Raw genomic sequence first — 20,844 nt, 5'->3', positions numbered from 1 at the left:
GTAAATATTTGTGTTTGTGTTTATCGTGTGTCGGATCAACCAATAAATGGACTTCTATTATATTCTATTCTATAATTCAAAAAGTACGATGCGTAAAAATAAATAAAAATCTGTTTAAGAATGCACAGGTGAAGCCCTTTCATATGATACCCCACTTGATATAGTTATCTTACTTCGAATATTGAAAATACTAATTATTAGTGCACGACCACAATTTTTTGTGTGTGATGTAACCACAAATTCACGGTTTTCGGATTTTCCCCCGAATGTCTGCTATAAGACATTGCTACCTGCCAAATTTCATGATTCTAGGTCAACGGGAAGTACTCTATAGGTTTCTCGACAGACAGTCTAGAACTCTTACAGCCGCACTAAGAATCGCTAATCGTTACTTAAAGATTGAGTTAAAACGAGACAGATTTATGTGAGAGATATAGCTCTGTCTCGTTTTAACTAATTTTAAGTAACAATTAAGTGACTCCGAGTGCGGCTGTAAGGGTGAGATCTATAGAGCGCACTTTGACTTTGCTCAGACTTAAGATTGAGTTAAAACGAGACAGATTTATGTCAGAGATATAGCTCTGTCTCGTTTTAACTAAACTTAAGTAACGATTAAGCGACTCTGAGTGCGGCTGTAAGGGTGAGATCTATAGAGCGCACTTTGACTTTGCTCAGACTTAAGATTGAGTTAAAACGAGACAGATTCATGTGAGAGATATAGCTATGTCTCGTTTTAACTAATTTTAAGTAACAATTAAGTGACTCCGAGTGCGGCTGTAAGGGTGAGATCTATAGAGCGCATTTTGACTTTGCTCAGACTTAAGATTGAGTTAAAACGAGACAGATTTATGTCAGAGATATAGCTCTGTCTCGTTTTAACTAAACTTAAGTAACGATTAAGCGACTCTGAGTGCGGCTGTAAGGATGAAATCTATAGACCGCACTTTGACTTTGCTCAGACTTAAGATTGAGTTAAAACGAGACAGATTCATGTGAGAGATATAGCTATGTCTCGTTTTAACTAAACTTAAGTAGTAACGATTAAGCGACTCTGAGTGCGGCTGTAAGGGTGAGATCTATAGAGCGCACTTTGACTTTGCTCAGACTTAAGATTGAGTTAAAACGAGACAGATTTATGTGAGAGATATAGCTATGTCTCGTTTTAACTCTGTCTTAAGTCTAAGCTAAGTCAGAGTGCGCTCTATTGATCTCACTCTAAGCTAAACTCTGGGCGATTGTCTAAAACCTGCATCAATCATTATTACAATCTCAATTGTTCTGATTGGCTGAATTTGTGCGATTCTTGTTGCAACAATGCATTGTGGCCAATAGTGAGCGAGCATTAACCAATCAGAGATGATTGCGATCGTGACATTGTAGCTGTCAAACAACCGCGGTAGGGCCACAGGATGTTCTCCAACTGATGGGAGTTTTTAAATCCTACATTCATTAATATTTTTTTCAGGTATGCGACCATTTCTACAACGTACGCTGTGGATCTCCTTATAAAGACTTGTAAATTAATTATTTTATATGTATGTACCTATACTTTACTTTTGGGGGCATCCATAAATTACGTGAGGTGTTTTTTTGAATTTTCTGTGAGATTTTATTCAACTCCCTCCCCCATCCCCCAATCTCATAAAAAGAAGAAAAAAAATGCTTTGTACTTTTATTTACGACTAGTTTAGACTAGTAATCCATATTGCTAAAAGTTATAAGTGTACTTAATAAAAATTTACCAATAGAATACTTAATTCGTATTACGATTACGCTTAAGATTAAATCTTAAGCATGTACAATCTGGATTAAATGGACCAAAATAGTTTTTTTTTTGTTTCAATCAGAAAAAAAGTTGCGTGATATTTGTCGAGACCCCCCCTCTCTCCAACGTAAGATTAGATGAGATTTGACTCGACCCCCGCCCCCCCTTAAATATCTCACGTAATTCATGGACGCCCCCTTTCTTTAGCTGATTTAAAAGATAAAGAAATTGCAGAAACCTTCTCGGGGAAACGCGTAAGCTACGCGATTTGCCTAGCGTTTCTCGCATTTCAGCGAGAAGCTAGTTGTTTACCTTTTAAATAAGCTAAGAAAAAATAGATTAACAGCCGTACTCAGAGTCGCTTAATCGTTACTTAAGTTTATTTTTTATTTTTATTTTTTTGAAAAAAGAATATTAGCCACTTTTTTAAATGACTAATATTCCCCTTTCCTCTCCAATTAAGCGTCAAGCTTGTGCTAGGAGTTGGTACGACAATAATAGTGCAACGGGTGGGGTTTGAACCGTCGACCTTTCGGTTTTCAGTCCACTCCTATACCGGTTGAGCTATTGAGTTTAGTTAAAACGAGACAGAGCTATATCTCTCACATAAATCTGTCTTCTTTTAACTCAATCTTAAGTAACGATTAGCGACTCTGAGTGCGGCTGTAAGTATAATAAAAAACTCGTTCCTTTTCACTCAACTTTTTATACTTACTTTAGCATTTCCATTTGTAAAAAGTTTACATTTTTACCTACATAATAAATTAATACTTTTGTTCATTAAAGAACACCACCAGACCTTTCTTTATTATTTATTCATTAAATAAGTTTTGATTAGACTGTGCAAAATTAATTAGCTTGCGGCTAAGTCTGTTGTACACAATTTTAGGGTTCTATACCTCAAAAGGAAAAATAACTTCGGTATTAGACAACTACTTAAGTAGTCAAATCAGTAACTTTTTATCAAACGTCAAAACGCGCGCTTAGTATGCGAGCTACTATGAAATACTGATGTGACGTCACAATCATTTGCCATGCTTTTTTTAGTTTAATCGATAATTTAAAATGGATATTACACAAAACTAACAAAGGGTGTGGATTTTACATATTTTGGAATTGGAAGACCCTCTATTTAATAATTACTTACTGAGAAATAATTTATTTTTTAAATACTGCAACATCCCTAATTATACGTATCCGCAGCAACAGATGTGTATGATTTTTGCATGCACATAGAGTGACAGGCTTTTAAGATCACTTCGTTGTCTGTCTGTCTGTCTGCCGTGTCCCTAGATGTAGGGTTCTTCCCGTTTGGCTTAAAACGGGAATTAGGCTTTTCATAACGGGACTAAAAATTAGATTAAACTAACTTAATAAAGCACTGAGAAATAATTTATGTTTGTCATACTGCAACATCCCTACTATCCATATACACAAAATTGGTTCAACTCGGAATCGAACCTAGACTACTTAGTTTATTTACGAGGCGAAAGTCCATCGCGCTTATTCCAAAGAGGTATGTAATGTAAAGTTAGATAAATCTTTGTAAAAATAGCAAAGCCAACTGCTAATTTCGAGATCCAAACCATAGTTTAGCTATCATACAGTAGGCCAAGTTCGTAAAACCTGCATCAATCATTATTACAATCTCAATTGTTGTGATTGGCTGAATTTGTGCGATTCTTGTTGCAATAATGCATTGTAGCCAACAGTGAGCGGACGTCAACCAATCAGAGGTGATTGCGATCGTGACATTGTAGCTGTCATTCTCCCGCAATCGAGCCGCAGTTTAGAAAAGAAAGGAAAAGCATTTATCACACAACTGACAAATCATACTTACTAATACTTACAGTACACGGCAGAAAGTAATATACATCAACCTTTAGAAGGAGATAGTAGATTTGTAGAGCGTTGTCTCAGTCGTTGAGACCGACAAAACGTCATATAGATATGAGTGACAGAGACAAAGCTCTACAAAGCCGAAATATCATTCTAAAGGCTGATGTACATTATACTTATAAGTAAGCGTAACATGTTACCTATTCTGAATAAATAATTTGACATTGACTTTGACTTTATGATTTTTTTATATTTTTTTATTATAATTAGGTATATCGACCGACATAATGATCATCATTTATTAGATACTAGCTTATGCTCACGACTTCGTCCGCGTGGACTACACAAATTTCAAACCCCTATTTCACCCCCTTAGGGATTGAATTTCCAAAAATCCTTTCTTAGCGGATGCCTATGTCTTAATAGCTATCTGCATGCCAAGTTTCAGCCCGATCCGTCCAGTAGTTTGAGCTGTGCGTTGATAGATCAGTCAGTCAGTCAGTCAGTCACCTTTTAATTTTATATATTTAGACTATCATTTATATTATCATGCTGATTGCTGAATGTGCAAATGCATGCAGCGTGATTATGATTAGAAAAATAAAGATTTTTTACTCAAATAAACTTCTTAACTATTCTGTAACTACAACCTGCTACGGGGATTCGCGCACCATTGGCATAAGAGGCGAAGCAGCTCGGAGCGTGGTGCCAGGCCGGCAACACGGAGAAGCAGCAGCGAGGATCTCAGCTGTGCTAGTGACGTCTAGCCCCCAAGGGGGGAGAGTGAGCATAAGGGACAAGGAGGACACATAAAATAATTTGTAGGGAGTCAAGAAGGCGCCCCGGGCAAACGCCAAGAGCAAGTATATCAAACGGGCGCCCTCCCGCGATTCGGCACATATAACCAGAGGCGGATTAGGCACGTAGCAAGAGTAGCAAATGCTACGGGCCCCGCGTATTTGGGGGCCTCGCGCACCAACGCTTTCTGACTATAAAAAAGTATCTACATTATTTAGATCGAAGCCTGAAAATATTTTTTCAAATCCCTGTAGGTAGGTCTTTCTCAACACGTTTTAATAAACGTGTTAAAAATGAGTTGAGGAAAACGATGAGACAAAAAGTCTTATTCACCACTTTAATGAATATTGAATAAGTACGTACGATTAACGGCTTACAGTAGTCGATGTGAACTGTATTATTTATAAAGCCCAAAATCTTAATATATAAAAGGAAAAGGTGACTGACTGACTGACTGACTAATCTATCAACGCACAGCTCAAACTACTTGACGGATCGGGCTGAAATTTGGCATGCAGATAGATATTACGACGTAGGCATCCGCTAAGAAAGGATTTTTGAAAATTCAACCCCTAAGGGGGTGAAATAGGGGTTTGAAATTTATGTAGTCCACGCGGACGAAGTCGCGAGCATAAGCTAGTCCAAATTAAAATGCAGAAAAGTTTGTTTGTTACACTTTTGTTTTGTTTAATACCTTAATGATAAATTGATAACCTACTGCAATCCAAAGGCCCCTTGATAGGATTTGCTACAGGCCCTGCGCTGGTTTAATCCGGCACTGCATATAACCGAGAGGTTGGTGGGCCCATGGGAGGTGGAGGGTTGTCCCAGGTACTCCGTAACTGTAGGATAGCTAAACCGTGTCCGATCTAAGCCAAAGCAATAAAGTGCGAGAACAAAGAAATAAATAAAGAAACAGCATCGCAGTGTAAGCTGCGGAATTAAGATGGACGGGCTTTATCTGCCCTGTAAGGCGTGTGCACCACTCATATGTGAGCGATATAATGCCATCGTTAGTTTTAGTTTTTTAGGGTTCCAACACACCACACACAACAAAAACTAAATTACAGAATTAAATAAATATTTGAGCCTTGAGGGAGGCATAAAACAAACGTGAATTTTTGCTCGTTTTATTTCGCTCGCGACTTCGCGTCTGCGCGGTCTACGTAAAGGAAAACACCCATTCTTTGCCAAAATGTTATCAATGTTATGAATACTAAAAAACTTATTTAATGACTGAAATATTGCTCGTAACGTTTTGTGCGTAACACTCCAGCAATTAAAAGACACTCAACTAATCCCGCTCGTAATGACAATCTTGGCAGTAGGTATTGCGATAATTCTTACTGAGAAAACAAAATAAACAAAAAGGTTTATAAAAGTTCCTCCGAGTTCTAAGCCCGAAATAGTGCTTGTTTCTTGATTTGTGATCTCAGTCCTTTGCCTTTTATTAATTTCATTGATGGATGCACTTTGGCCAAAAACCCTTTGACGAATGGGTGATTCCCTTTCAAACCCCCATTTAACCAACTTGGGGGTAGAATTTCGCAAAATCCTTCCTTATTGATATTCAATAAGGAAGGCAAGAATTTAGAGCCTCAATAGCTCAACGGGTAAAGCAGTGGACTGAAAACAGAAAGGTCTACAAACCCCATCCGTTGCACTATTGTCGTACCTACTCCTAGCACAAGCTTAACGCTTAGTTGGAGAGGAAAGGGGAATATTTGTCATTTAACATGGCTAATATTTAAAAAAAAATCTAATCTTTAAAAAGAACACACCCTTAAAATTTCATATCTCTAGGACCAGCGGTTTAGGCTGTGTGTTGATATATAAATCAGTCAGTAAGTCCGGAATAATACCTATAAAGATTTATAGCTTAGCTTCGGTCGGTGGATACCGCCCTAGAGCATGTAAATAAAAGTAGCGAAGTCCAATCTCATATTCAGTCGCGTTCGACACCCTGGAGCGTCAGTCAGTTTAGATCCCGTTAATTATTTCGTCAAGTTAGTTTAGTCCTGTTCATTTGTTTCCTGTGTTTCGGTGAGTGTATTTGTGAATTTAATTATTTATTAGGGTCAAGACATAGTGATGTAAAAGTTGAAGCGAAGAAACGCGTCTTGACAAAAAGAGGAGAGTGACCTGACTGGTGCAGTGGTAAACGTGGTCTAATGTCAAAAATCAAAATATTGCAAGAGCGTCCTTTTTTTAGGGTTCCGTACCTCAAAAGGATAACGGAACCCTTATAGGATCACTTTGTTGTCTGTCTGTCTGTCAAGAAACTTACAGGGTACTGACTTAGAATCATGAAATTTGGCAGGTAGGTGGGTCTTATAGCAGACATTCGGGGAAAAATCTGAAAACCGTGAATTTGTGGTTACATCACACAAAAATTAATTAAATTGTGATCATGAATTAGGACCTATTTTCAATTTTCGAAGTAAGATAACTATATCAAGTGGGGTATCATATGAAAGGGCTTCACCTGTGCATTCTAAAACAGATTTTTATTTATTTTTATGCATCATACTTTTTGAATTATCGTGCATAATGTAGAAAAAATACGACTGTAGCACGGAACCCTCGGTGCGTGAGCCTGACTCTGAAAATAAAACTTAAAGCTAGCCTTATTACTATATAAATCATGCCCGTGTGGAATAGGTGCCTAGAATACTGGCTCCATTTCAACGCTGGACAGCCAGGCTGATCCGTTGCGTAAAAAATGAGCCAGCCCTTCTGTCCAGTCAAGGGAATGTTATGTCGTACTTTACCCTTAGCTACCAGAAGCAATTCTAGAGCGAGTGGTGTGAAAAAAAAAATTATATTTTAATCCTCTCGGCTTATTATAATGCTATCGCGATCGAGCTTATCAGCACTTGTGGCGGTGAGTGGTGACATTTGTAGAGCACTTTCATATTGGACGCACTCAAGCTGTCAGTTTGACATTACACTTAATTAGTAGATTAAAATTGATTTTTAGGTTCAAGGCACATTGGGGCCGATTCTCTTGTACACAATCTCTAAACTAACCAAATTAACAGGTCTAAATTTAGTGCTATCCTTTTCCGCAAGCAACATTATGAAAGGGATAGCAATAGATTTAGACGTGCCATTTTAGTTTAGAGTTTTAGACTAGCTTATGCCCGCGACTTCGTCCGCGTGGACTACACAAATTTCAAACCCCTATTTTACCATCTTAGGGGTTGAATTTCAAAAATCCTTTCTTAGCGAATGTCTACGTCATAATAGGTATATGCATGACAAATTTCAGCCCAATCCGTCCAGTAGTTTGAGCTGTTCGTTGATAGATCAGTCAGTCAGTCAGTCACCTTTTTTTTTTGTTTTATATATTTAGATGAGAAATTGTGCACAACGGAATTAGCCTCAATGTCGGCTCACAGTTGAGCAAGGGCTTATTTCAGTATGAGAAGGGCTGTGTCTACCACGCTGACCAAAAGCGGATTGGTCGACTTCACACACCTTTGAGAACATTATGGAGAACTCTCAGGCATGCAGGTTTCCTCACGATGTTTTCCTTCACCGTTAAAACAAACCTTATTAATCCTATTTAGCCTTGCAGTGGAGACCCTGGGGCCATGGAGTCTTAGTGCTAATTTTTTTTTACGAGATATTTCACCGCGATTAATAGCCTAACCTGGTCACAGAAGGGCTGGCTCATTTTTTGGGCAACGGATCAGCCTGGCTGTCCAGCGCGGAAATGCAGCCAGTATTCGTTATCACCATTCCACGCGGAAATGATTTGTATAATAATTAGATAAGACTAGCTTTAAGTTTTATTGTATTACTAGCTTGTGACTACATAAAATTCAAACCCTTATTTAACCCCCTTAGGGGTGGAATTTTGAAAAATCCTTTCTTAGTGGATACCCTGATATCTTCTTTTTACAAAGAATACACCCTCCAAATTTAATGTCTCTAGGACCAGCGGCTTAGGCTGTACGTTGATAATATATAAGTCAGTTCGTCAGTCAGTCATGACTGAATTTAATATAATATGTATATAGATTTTTATTAAAAAAACCTTATTTAATTGTTTAAATGTAAAGATATAACTCCGAGAAGTAAGAGGTGCGGGCCCGGGATCGAACTCCGGACTCCCCAATAGGAGTCCGTAAGCCATAACCACTAGACTATTACCAATAGGCATACCAGAAAAGAATTCAATAAGATAGAAATATTCAATAAAGTGAGTTACAAACGATGGAAATTGAAATACCGACTAGGTATTATAGGATGTCTACGTCATAATAGCTATCTGCATGCCAAATTTCAGCCCGATCCGTCCAGTAGTTTGAGCTGTGCATTGATAGATCAGCCAATCAGTCAGTCAATCAGTCAGATTTACAACAAATAAAAATTAATAAAAATTAAAAAATAACTGCCATAAAAATTAAAAAAGTAGTCAGTATTTCTTGTACGGAACCCTTCCTGTAGAAGTCCGACTCGCACTTGACCGATTATTTTCAGGTAAAGTACGTAATCCTACATCAGAAGCTTATAAAATGTATTAAGAGACGAATTCAAAATGGCGATCCTTCTACTTTGGCTGCTCCTCGTCAAAAGTCACTCTTGCGAGAATGTCTACAAGTTGTTTGACGAGATAAATGAAAATGTGAAGATTTTCAACTCGATCGCTGCTGATATAGCTTGGCAGGCTTCTCTGGAACCGACCAAGGATGGGTTTGTACTTTTTATCCTCAGATACTTTAAAAAACTTATGGACTAAGAGCCCGCGAGGGCCAGACCTAGATCTTCGTTATTTTATAAAAGCTGAAAGTTTCTCTGCGTATTGTCCCCAACACAGTTAGGAACGATCAGCGACTATGAAGTTTGGATCATGGTGCTTATGGGAAAAGCAGGTAAAAAAAGGTGTAAAAAATCTAACGTCAAAGACGAATCTCAACCGGTAAAGGAGTGAACTGAAAACCGAAAGGTCGATGGTTCAAACCCCGCCCGTTGCACTATTGTCGTACCTACTCCTAGCACAAGCCTGACGCTTAGTTGGAGAGCAAAGGGGAATATTAGTCATTTAACATGACAAATATTCTTTAAAAAAAAAAGAAGACATTTTTATATTTTCTTCGGAATAGTATAAGAAAAAAAAAACGTCATGCATCAGACACTCAGTATTGTGGCAAGCCCCTGTCAGACATCCTTAAACTCTTAGACGAAGCCAGTAGTTTTTGAGTGAAAGAGTAACAAACATACCTACACATTAACTTTTGCCTTTATAATATTGGTAAGTAACTAGCTTATACTCGCGACTTCGTCCGCGTAGACTACACTTTCAAACCCCTATTTCACCCTTTTAGGGGTTGAATTTTCAAAAATCCTTTCTTAGCAGATGCCTCCGTCATAATAGCTATCTGCATGCCAAAGGGAAACGCCCATTCTTGGCCAAAATTTAGCCATCAATGTTATGTATACTAAAAAAAACTTTATTGCTCGTAACGGTTTGTGCGAGTGCGTAACACTCCGGCGTAATTAAAAGACACTGAACTAATAACAATCTTGTAAATGTAGGTATTGCAATAATTCTTACTGAGAAAACATATAAACAAAAATGTTTATAAAAGTTCCTGCGAGTTCTATGTCCGAAATAGTGCTTGTTTCTTGATCTGTGATCTCGGTCCTTGTGTTTTTCATTAATTTCATTGATGGATGTACTTTGGCCAAAAACCCTTTAACGAATGGGCATTTCCCTTTCAGCCCGATCCGTCCAGTAGTTTGAGCTGTGCGTTGATAGATCAGTCAGTCAGTCACCTTTTCCTTTTATATATTTAGATGAAGTGTGCTTTTTAACAGATTGGCAGGAAGAGCAGCCAAATATCAGCAAAAGAAGATAGCGTGGCAGCATAGCACTTGCAGCACTTTGGGGTCCATGCATGACCGACTTGTGCTGAACTCCACGCAAGAAAGACAAGCGTATCTGCTGTGTAGAGGACCAAAATATTATTATAAAGAAGCCAGGTAATTTTTCAAAGAATTTAGTCTAAGTAGGTACCTATTGCTTTAACGGTGAAGGAAAACATCGTGAGGAAACCAGCATACCTAAGAGTTCTCCATAATGTTCTCAAAGGTGTGTGAAGTCTGCCAATCCGCACGTGGTAGATTATGGCGAAAATCCCTTCTCACTCTGAGAGGAGACCCGTGCTCTGTAGTGAGCTGGTGATTGGTTGATCATGATAATGACAGCTACTATACCTCTTATACAATTACTAGAAAGAAAATCTTTACTAGCTGATGTGTTAGCTGCTTCGTCCGCGTGGATTTAGGTTTTTAAAAATCCCGTGGGAACTCTTTGATTTTCCGGGATAAAAAGTAGGCTATGTCACTCTCCAGGTCTTAAACTATACCCATGCAAAAAATTACGTCGATCCGTTGCTCCGTTGCGACGTGATTGAAGGACAAACCAACAAACCAATCGCGTCAAGTCGCCCACGTCGCTGGTATCAGCTAGTTATATTATATACTAGCTTGTAGTCGCGACTTCGTCTGCGTGGACTTCAAATCCCTATTTTACCCCCTTAGGGATTGAATTTTCAAAAATCCTTTCTTAGCGGATGTCTCCGTCATAATAATGCCAAATTTCAGCCCGATTCGTCCAGTAGTTTGAGCTGTGCGTTGATAGATCTCAGCCAGTCAGTCAGTCAGCTTTCCTCTTATAATATTAAGAAGATATTATGTGATAAATTATACGTAAATTAATTTGTTTTAGAGAAATGAGCAACATTTATGAAGAGTTACAATCAATATATTCCAATATCGAAGTGTGCATACCCGATTCTGAACACATAGCTAATTTGACAGATATAGACACCGCCATCTTGAATTACATATCAACTGTCACTGAGTATTTGAATTTCGAGCATTCAGAACAGAATTCTATTGAACTTGCCGCGAAAATGGCAATCAATGGCGGTAGAAATAAAAATAGATTTTTATGCTTGAAAGGAGAAGCAGATTTTGAGAAAATGATGGAGTTTTCCAGAAAACCTCAGGTTTTGGAATGGGTGTGGTCGGTTTGGAGGGAGAAGGTAAAAGGGATGAGAAAACCGTATCGGAGGTTGGTGGATTTGGAAAATAAGGCGGCTAGACGAAATGGTATGTACCTTAATTACTTACAAAGAGCCTGTGAGGGCCAGACCTTCGTTATTTTATAAAAGCTGATCGTTCCTCCCTGTGCTGCGGACAATGCGCAGAGAAACTTTCAGCTTTTATAAAATAACGAAGGTCTGTCCCTCACGGACTCTTAGTCTATTAGATATTTTAAATTTTTTAACACGTCGCAAGCGAGTGTTCCCGCTCGCGCATTCTTTAGTGTCTTGGAATATCACTTGCTTTAACGGTGAAGGAAAACATCGTGGGGAAACCGGCATGCCTGAGAGTTCTCCGTAATGTTGTTGAACAAAGGTGTGTGAAGTCTACCAATCCGCACATGGCCAGCGTGGTAGTCTGTGGCCAAAACCCTTCTCACTCTGAGAGGAGATCCGTGCTCTGTAGTGAGCCGGCGATGGGTTGATCATGATAATGATGACATGTGACATGGTCTACTTATCTATAGTTTTCACACGCTGTTTTTTGTGTGATAGCAAATCTAAGCCATACAATGCGACAAGGCTCTCTTAGCACTTGAATGACATTGACAGGGGGGCGCTGTTGGAGAACAAAGGCAGAATATTCAAACAAGAACAAAGGGGACACTTGACGGCAACGTTAGTTCCGATTTTCGCCACGCGCCAAGATAGCCTTGTCGCTGTAACATTCTATTTTGTTTCTGGCATGGAAGCTTCCAAATTGATGAACTGATTTTGATGTGATACTTATTTGTCATCAGGTTACAAAGACATTGGTGACTCTTGGCGGGAAGAGCTAGAGCTGCCAAGTCTACGGGAATTATGTCAGCAACTGTACAGAAGCGTCAGACCACTGTACACGTTGCTACACGGAGTGGTGAGGTTCTATCTGAGGAGGGAGTACGGGGAGGCTGTGGAGGAGAGAGGACCTATTCCTGCACATTTACTGGGTATATATCTTATATAACTAGAATACATACTAATATTATCATAAAACTAGCTTATGCTCGCGACTTTGTCCGCGTGGACTACAAAATTTCATACCCCTATTTCCCCCCCTTAGGAGCTGAATTTTCAAAAATCCTTTCTTAGCGGATGCCTACGTCATAATAGCTATCTGCATGCCAAATTTCAGCCAGATCTGTCCAGTAGTTTGAGCTGTGCGTTGATAGATCAGTCAGTCAGTCAGTCAGTCACCTTTTCCTTTTATATATATAGAAGATATGTGACACTGTGTCTGGCTATCATTTCTAGTCCCGTCCCATTGAGTCGTGTCACGTCATGTCGTGTCGTATCGTATCGGGTTGTGTCGCATTTTTTGGCGGTCCATGTTAGAGCTGCCAAATCTAGGGGCACTATGTCAGCAACTGTACCGAAGCGTCAGACCACTGTACACGTTGCTACACGGTGTGGTGAGGTTCTATCTGAGGAGGGAGTACGGGGATGCTGTGGAGGAGACAAAACCTATCTCTGCACATTTACTGGGTAAGTATACAGGGTGTAACCAGAACGCTGGCAAAAACGAAGACAGTTGATAGTGAACTGATGATTACTAATATAATACACAAAAAAAAACGCGATAAAAAATATCCTATAATTTTGTAAAAGTCTACGATATATTGCAAATAAAACATCTGACTGTCGCTAGAGGTCAACGAACGTTGCGTAAGTAGGCCACTTGGAGTCAATGCCGCGTCATAGGACCGAGTTCACTGACCCGAATTTTGCACGCTATACATTGCGGGTTTGAAAAATACTAAATCACTAAAACTACAAAATGAGGCAAATGGTTACTGGTATTGGATTGTGTTTAGGTAGGATAACAATAACGCTAAGTTCTTGCTAGCGTTCTGGTCACACCCTGTATATTGTACAGCTGGAATACAGACTCCATACTATTTATAAATTGGACCTATTTGAAGGATCTTGTCATATTCGGTCGAGTCAAGTCAAGTCGCGGTGCGACTTGCGACGGATCACGCGTCGAGTCGGGTTTAATCGGGTTGTGTTGATTTATATGTTGCTGCGTCGCGTGGTGTCGGAACCCTCGGTGCACGAGTCTGACTCGCACTTCATCATCATCATCAACCAATATACGTCCACTACTGGACATAGGTCTCTTGTAGGGACTTCCACACGCCACGGTCTTGCGCCGCCGCCATCCAGAGGCTCCCTGCGAATCGTCTGATGTCGTCCGTTCACCTAGTGGGGCGGTCTTCCAACGCTGCGTCTTCCGGTGCGAGGTCGCCATTCCAGCACCTTGGGGCCCCAACGTCTATCGGTTGTACGAACTATGTGTCCTGCCCATTGCCACTTCAGCTTCGCAACCCGAAGAGCTATGTCGGTTACTCTAGTTCTCCTACGCCTCGCACTTGGCCGGGGCTGGTTTTTATTTAGATGGTGAACATACTCCCATAACATTATTCATGTTTTTTTGTTTTATATTTTAGGTAATTTATGGTCTCAAAATTGGGAGCCCTTAGCGGATCTGATACTGCCTAAGGTCATCAATCTGGATGACAGGATAAAGGCGGCTGGATGGACGGTGGATGACATGGTATGTTAAAAACACAGACCACCACAACAAAGCCATAGCCTTTACATAATATAGTATTATGATTTATTAATTTATTTGTTAGATAAAACGTGCAGAAGATTTCTACGTATCTCTCGGTTTGCCGCCAATGACGAAAAAGTTTTGGCGGGAATCCGTATTGTCGCGGGAGAACCACGGCAAGGCGCGCTGTCACGGCACTGCGGCGGACATGTTTCAAGATGGCGACTTCAGGTTAGTGTTGCCATGTTGCTGGTTACAAAACCTACCTATTTTTAATGTAATTTATACTGTTTCCGCACAATTACACTAAATTATTAAGGAGCTCAGAGTCACTCAGCGGGCGATGGACAGAGCGATGCTTAGAGTAACTCTCTGCGATTAAATCAGAAATGAGGAGATCCGTAGGAGAACTAGAGTAACCGACATAGCCCAACGGGTTGCTAATTTTAATTTTAACTAGGTTGTCGGACGACATCGGGCGAGTCGCAGGGATTTATGCTGCGTAAGACCGTGGCGTGTGGAAGTCCGTATAAGAGACCTATGTCCAGCAGTGGACGTCTATCGATTGTTGTTGATGACGATAATGATAACAATTTTCACACGATTCAACTATTATAGTTAATCTTTATGAGACAGACTTATATGTTAAACTAGCTTATTCCCGTGACTTCGTCCGCGTGGACTACACAAAATTCAAACCCCTATTATACCCCTTTAGGGTTGAATTTTCATAAATCTTTTCGTGGCGAATGATTACGTCATAATAACTATCTGCATGGCTTTCAGCTCGATCCGTCCAGTAGTTTGAGCTGTGCTGTGTGTTGATAGGTCAGTCCAATCATGCCAGGTTTCTGAGTACTTTTATCGACGGTTTATCTAGTCGGTCACCTTTTCCTTTTAAGTATATATTATTTCGAAGATTATTATGTTTTCAGGCTTCTTTATTGCTCAGGAGTGACGTTTGAAGACTTGTATGTGATCCACCATGAAATGGGACATATACAGTACTACATGGCTTACGAAACCCAACCGGCGTTATTTAGGGTAAGATGCTTTTAATCTCAGTACACTTGGTATAGAATTTTAGTATAGAAGTTAGCCTGTTTTAGCGTTTAAACTACCGTGAGTGATTTCCATTATAAATACTATCTGTCCCGGCTTACTCACGTGTGTAGTCGACGTTAGCCCGACTAGTTTCGAACCCATACGGGGTCCTTTTTCAAGGGAGTCCGTTCGCGCACGCGCCGCGGTTTTGACTCGGAATTTACTCTTATCCATTGAGGAGTTCCGTCCTCCATCTCCGAAGATATTCATTAGATCTTCACCGAATATTTGTCATATCACATGAAAGGTCTTCATCTGTGGATTCTAAAACAGATTTTTATTTATTTTCATGCATCATAGTTTTTGAACTATCGTGCAAAATGTCAAAAAAATATCACTGTAGTACGGAACCCTCAGTGTGCGAGCCTGACTCGCACTTGGCTGGTTTTTTTTTTTTAATTTCTTTTCATTCTAAATACTATCTGTCCCGGCTTTACTCACGTGTGTAGTCGACGTTAGCCCGACCAGTTTCGAACCCATACGGGGTCCTTTTTCAAGGGAGTCCGTCCGCGCACGCGCCGCGGTTTTGACTGCGGGACGCACGTGCCGCTGCCCGTAGAGCCCGTTATGAGGGTGGCTGGGGTGGGGGGGGGGGGGGGGAGACAGCTGCCGATCGTCTCCCGACAGTTCCTGCTGTTCTTCATCACTGGAACCGTCACCGAAATCCAGGCACGCAGAGCTAATGGTGTCCCGTCCCACGACTGATGCCCTTGTCTTAGCGTCAAAAAGCGGTTTCCACGCTGAAGGTAACATCCATCCATTGTCACGATTGAAGTTAGCCTGTTTCCATCTTAGATTGCATCGTCACTTACACCAGGTAAGATTGCAGTCAAGGACTAAAAAAAGGGGGGGCATTATCGGGGGTAGCTATTTTTTAAATGAAGCACTATTTGTTTTTCAGCAAGCAAACACAGCACTGCATGAAAGCATTGGTGATACGATAATGTATGGCGTGGTAACGCCACAGCATTTGCACAGGCTTCGTCTTATTAACGACTCAGAACTGTATACTTCTAGCACTGTTGATGATATAGAAAAAACAAATAGTAAGAAACAAGAATTTAAAACCAATGAACATACTGAAAATGATAAAGGATTTAATAAAATTAGAGCCAATATTAATAAGAATGAAGAAAAACGAAAAGCCATAATCATGAATACTGATAAAGAGAATGAAGAATTTAAAGTTATGAAGAATCTAAATAACAATGAAGAATACGAAGACCTATTTTACAATTTGAAATTAAAAGAGAATAACCAAAAATCCCCCAAAGTCAAAGATAAAAGTAAAGAAGACTGTAAAGATGAAGTACTAGATTCATTTGCGACAGATGACATATTAATGCTTAAGCAGGCTTTGAATAAATTACCACAAATACCATTTTCGCTACTCATGGATGAGTATAGATGGAGATATTTTGAAGGTAGTTTGGATAAGAAATCGTTGAACCAGGAGTTTTGGGAGATGGCACGAAAATTGCAAGGAATTGCCCCTCCTAGACATAGAGGGGAGGAGTACTTCGATATTGGATCTAAGTTTCATGTACCGGACAACACACCTTATATACGGTAATCATTTTGGAGATCTACTAAATATATAGGTAAACTGCCCGCGTGGAATGGTGCCAAGAGTACTGGCTGCATTTCTGCGCTGGACAGCCAGGCTGATCCATTGCGCAAAATCAAAAAATTGAGTCAACCATTCTGTCACCAAATGAGGCTATTAATCGGGATGAAATGTCTCGTTGTAGATATTTCCTGAGCAGCTTCCTCCAGCATCAACTATTTGAGGATCTCTGCAAAGCGGCAGTATTTGGACACAGGAACGTTAAAGACCAGCTCCCCGATACCATATCTCTTAACAGATGTGACATATACGGATCAAAGGCTGCTGGGAAGATTTTGAAGTAAGAAAACTTACCTACTTACAACTTTTTTCTTTATATTTTTACCGGATTTACTCGAGATTTAAAATACAAATTTTTCACTCTAAAAATTAACTTCTGCAGAAATGAGTTGTAGGTATTTGACAAACATAATTTCCCTTTTTAGGGTTCCGTACCTCAAAAGGAAAAACGGAACCCTTATAGTATCACTTTGTTGTCTGTCTGTCTGTCGGTCTGTCAAGAAACCTACAGGATACTTCCCGTTGACCTAGAATCATGAAATTTGACAGGTAGGTAGGTCTTAAAGCAAATCGTGAATTAAGGGGTAACATCACTCAAAAAAAAAAAAATTGTGGTCATTAACTAATAAAATTAGTATTTTCAATTTTTGAAGTAAGATAACTATATCAAGTGGGATATCATATGAAAAGGATTTACCTGTAGGTACTTACATTCTAAAACAGATTTAATTATTTATTTTATATACCATAGTTTTTGAATCGTGCAAAATGTCGAAAAAATACGACTGTAGTGCGGAACCGTCGGTGCGCGAGCCTGACTCGCACTTGGCCGGTTTTTTAAAATTCATTTCATATTACCTAGGTGCTAAATATTCGTAGTTGAAAAACTTCTTTTTAAAAGTCATGCTTTAGAATCAGTCAGACGCGACGCTTAAACTTTACCTACTCTTATCATAATTTCTTTGTTCTGTGGTAAATAAAACATTTGTTTGTACCTATAAATTTTCAAATTTTTAGGGACATTATGTCACGAGGTACATCCCAAAACTGGCAACAAATCCTACAAGAAACAACGGGAATAACGGACATAAGCGCGGTATCCCTGAAGCGATACTACCGCCCTCTCTACAAACTATTGATGAGATTGGTGGAAAAATTCGACATTCCTATTGGTTGGTAGTGACATTAAAATTATAATATGACGTCATGTATGGGGAAGACCTAAAGGGCTTTCGACACGGTCAAATGACTTCACATCAAGCACGTAGATTTTTGCTTGAGTCAAACATTTAAGTGCTTGACGCGTACCTACCTAATTGATGCGATTTCATATTTTTTGCTTGACGTGACTTCGTTCGCGTGGACTACACAAATTTCAAACCCCTATTTCACCCCCTTAGGGGTTGAATTCAAAAATCCTTTCTAATTGGATACCTACGTCATAATGGCTATCTGCATGCCAAATTTCAGCCCGATCCCGATCCGTCCAACAGTTTGAGCTGTGCGTTGATAGATCAGTCAGTCAGTCAGTCAGTCACCTTTTCCTTTTACATATTTAGATTTTCGACATTGGATATTATTTCGAAATTTCAGGGATTTAAAAACCTTAATCCACGCTTATTGTGTCGCGGACGTCAGCTAATAATAAAACAAAGATTAAATTAACAATAAATACATTTATTTAACTTAATATTATTAAATAGTGCTTTGAAGACGATTTTTTGTCAGTTTTAAAACCTTACAAATATTAATACAAAAAATAAGATATTCAATTTTTTGACTTCAATATTTCACATTACACTCTAAGTGGAATAATTTATTAAAGCAATTAAATTAAATTATCATTTATTTCCTAACAATAAATCTAATTATTATTTATTTACAAAACTACTAACATAATATTATGGTAAACTGTCAATTGTTAAACTAATACGGCTTTCTGTATTTTTGTAGTAATAATATCATCTATGTACAACTAATGTTTATTTACAAAATGCTATTTAAAACAAGTATTAAATTAAAATGTTTAATATCCCCCCAGCGGCCCCAGCTTGCCATTGTAGCTCCAAACCATATGAACCAATTGCAATATTAACTAATATTATTTTTTCCGAGTAAAATAATTGAAAGAAAAATCACATCAAAATCAGTTCATCAATTTGGAAGCTTCCATGCCAGAAACAAAATAGAATATTACAGTGCGACAAAGCTATCTTGGCGCGTGGCGAAAATCGGAACTAACGTTGCCGTCAAGTGTCCCCTTTGTTCTTGTTTGAATATTCTAAGCCTTTGTTCTCCAACAGCGCCCCCCTGTCAATGTCATTTAAGTGCCAAGAGAGCCTTATCGCACTGTAGAAAACACATCACTAGCGTTAGGGGTTAGAAAGCGACTATTTACTATTGCATTCGATTTAAGATTTTTTATCACATTCTTCGCTAAAATATTATTAATTTTAACCAATAGAATAAATTACTAATGAATTGGTATGAAAATAATACTAAGTAAGTATAAGTATTAGAAAATGTTGCCCGTTAGAATTTTTCCTATTAATTGATGTTACTTCAACAGATGTAAAAATTTATTACTATGAGCCTATGATAGATACGTTATCGATTCGATTGATGTTGCCACATTGCTAACAAAAGTGGTGATTATATGGTAACACTTTTCATGAGCAACTCTTTTGTGTGTGTCTCAACATGTTGAACCGTAGAATCTTATTTAAATTAATGGTAATTTGTTCAGCTTATTTCTTTAATAAAATAAATAGTTGATCTGGAAGGGTTACAAGGCCCAAAAATCTACCAAAATGGTAGTTTCAGAAAAATCTACCGAAATGGTAGTTATAGGAAAAACTACCAATATGATATTTTTGGTGCTACGTGAAGGTTGTTAGCGTATTATATCTAATCCACCGTGTACGCCACTCTATGTTATAACTTCCGCAAATTGCTAATGCGCGTGGCCGCATAGACTAGACTGATGTTTCGAACTGATGGTATATTTTTACTTAAATATACGTCAAATGACGTCAAAATGACGACATTTCGATGTTAATGAGAGATGGTTCTAACGCAATAGCAATTTACGGGACTTATATACCTATGTTGATCTTGACTGGTACGGTAAGAGGTACATTAGTTGTTGATAAAATTATTACACACGGTGCAATTTTTGATGGGATTGTTACACAAAAAAGATTACGAAATGGTTGTTCAATGAAATATCCAACAAGAATCTTCGTTTTAGGGCTGAAACTTTAAAACTCACTCAGATTTAAAGAAGGGATGAGAGAGAGAAATTTCTACCAGTGAAAATTTTTGGGATAAAATCCTACCAATGTAATAGTTACTATTACTAACTAACTACCATAGTGAGGGAATGGTCAGTATTAACAAAATTAGTACGATGCGGAAAAGTTCTCACAAAATGTTAACGTTTATTCAGGATAGGAATAATAGGAATGAGTCTCTTCCATTTCTACCAAAATGGTACCTATATTATTTGAAAAATTGTACCAAAATGGTAGTTTTAGGGAAATTCAATGCTATGATAGGGTAGTAGCGTGAGAGATCCAATCCACCGTGTGCGCCACTCTATGGTATATTCCGGGTTGGCCTCGACTCGCGCAAGAGTAGCCAGCAGAGACCACCCCGATGAGGTACCAGCGGCCAGCACGCTCCAGCATGAGGGGTCCACCGCTGTCACCTTGACAGCTGTCTTTGCCTCCACCTCGGTATCCCGCGCAGAGCATCTCAGGGTATATCACTACGTTTATGCCTGGAAAAGTACATAAAAAAAATATTACAGTGTGACAAGGCTACCTTGGCACTTGAATGACATTGACAGGAGGGTGCTGTTGGAGAACAAAGGCTTAGAATATTCGAACAAGAACAAAGGGGACACTTGACGGCAACGTTAGTTCCGATTTTTGCCACGCGCCAAGGTAAGGCCTTGTCGCACTGTAGTTTAAAATTACATAGACAAAGAGAGGAGGTGCACATTGTACAAGGTGGACGTCCTTGGATCCCCTCCTTTGATCTGCGGGCGAGTACA

General features: G+C 39.1%; 3 protein-coding genes and 1 long non-coding RNA gene across 6 annotated transcripts in view; 1 reads left to right on the top strand and 3 right to left on the bottom strand.

The window, feature by feature from the left end:
• LOC117994799 (protein KTI12 homolog) overlaps window positions 1–20,844 on the bottom strand; it is a 239,271-nt gene that overhangs the window by 13,169 nt on the left and 205,258 nt on the right. The window lies entirely within an intron of this gene.
• Window positions 1–20,844, bottom strand: part of LOC138404328 (uncharacterized) — a 201,959-nt gene that overhangs the window by 51,812 nt on the left and 129,303 nt on the right. The gene's annotated exons all lie outside the window — the stretch shown is intronic.
• On the top strand, window positions 8,891–18,581 carry LOC117994824 (angiotensin-converting enzyme-like). The gene is made up of 10 exons (XM_069507927.1): window positions 8,891–9,103; window positions 10,229–10,393; window positions 11,142–11,527; window positions 12,261–12,449; window positions 13,950–14,056; window positions 14,139–14,287; window positions 14,992–15,100; window positions 16,062–16,729; window positions 16,912–17,067; window positions 17,805–18,581. Exons 1-10 carry the CDS (start codon window positions 8,949–8,951, stop codon window positions 17,965–17,967), a joined length of 2,247 nt encoding a protein of 748 aa, XP_069364028.1. The 5' UTR covers window positions 8,891–8,948; the 3' UTR covers window positions 17,968–18,581.
• The window catches only part of LOC117994790 (serine protease 33), a 46,615-nt gene continuing 44,442 nt past the window's right edge, over window positions 18,672–20,844 (bottom strand). For all 3 annotated transcript variants that reach the window (XM_069507938.1, XM_069507939.1, XM_069507940.1), the window contains one exon: window positions 18,672–20,568. In XM_069507938.1, coding sequence (XP_069364039.1) covers window positions 20,336–20,568 — 233 coding nt within the window. In that variant the 3' untranslated portion in view covers window positions 18,672–20,335. The remainder of the gene's footprint in view (window positions 20,569–20,844) is intronic.

This window comes from Maniola hyperantus, chromosome 27 (genome assembly GCF_902806685.2).
Source record: "Maniola hyperantus chromosome 27, iAphHyp1.2, whole genome shotgun sequence".
Lineage (NCBI taxonomy): Eukaryota > Metazoa > Arthropoda > Insecta > Lepidoptera > Nymphalidae > Maniola > Maniola hyperantus.
The sequence above is the reverse complement of the archived record's forward strand: the minus strand, read 5'-3'. Positions and strand labels throughout refer to the sequence as shown.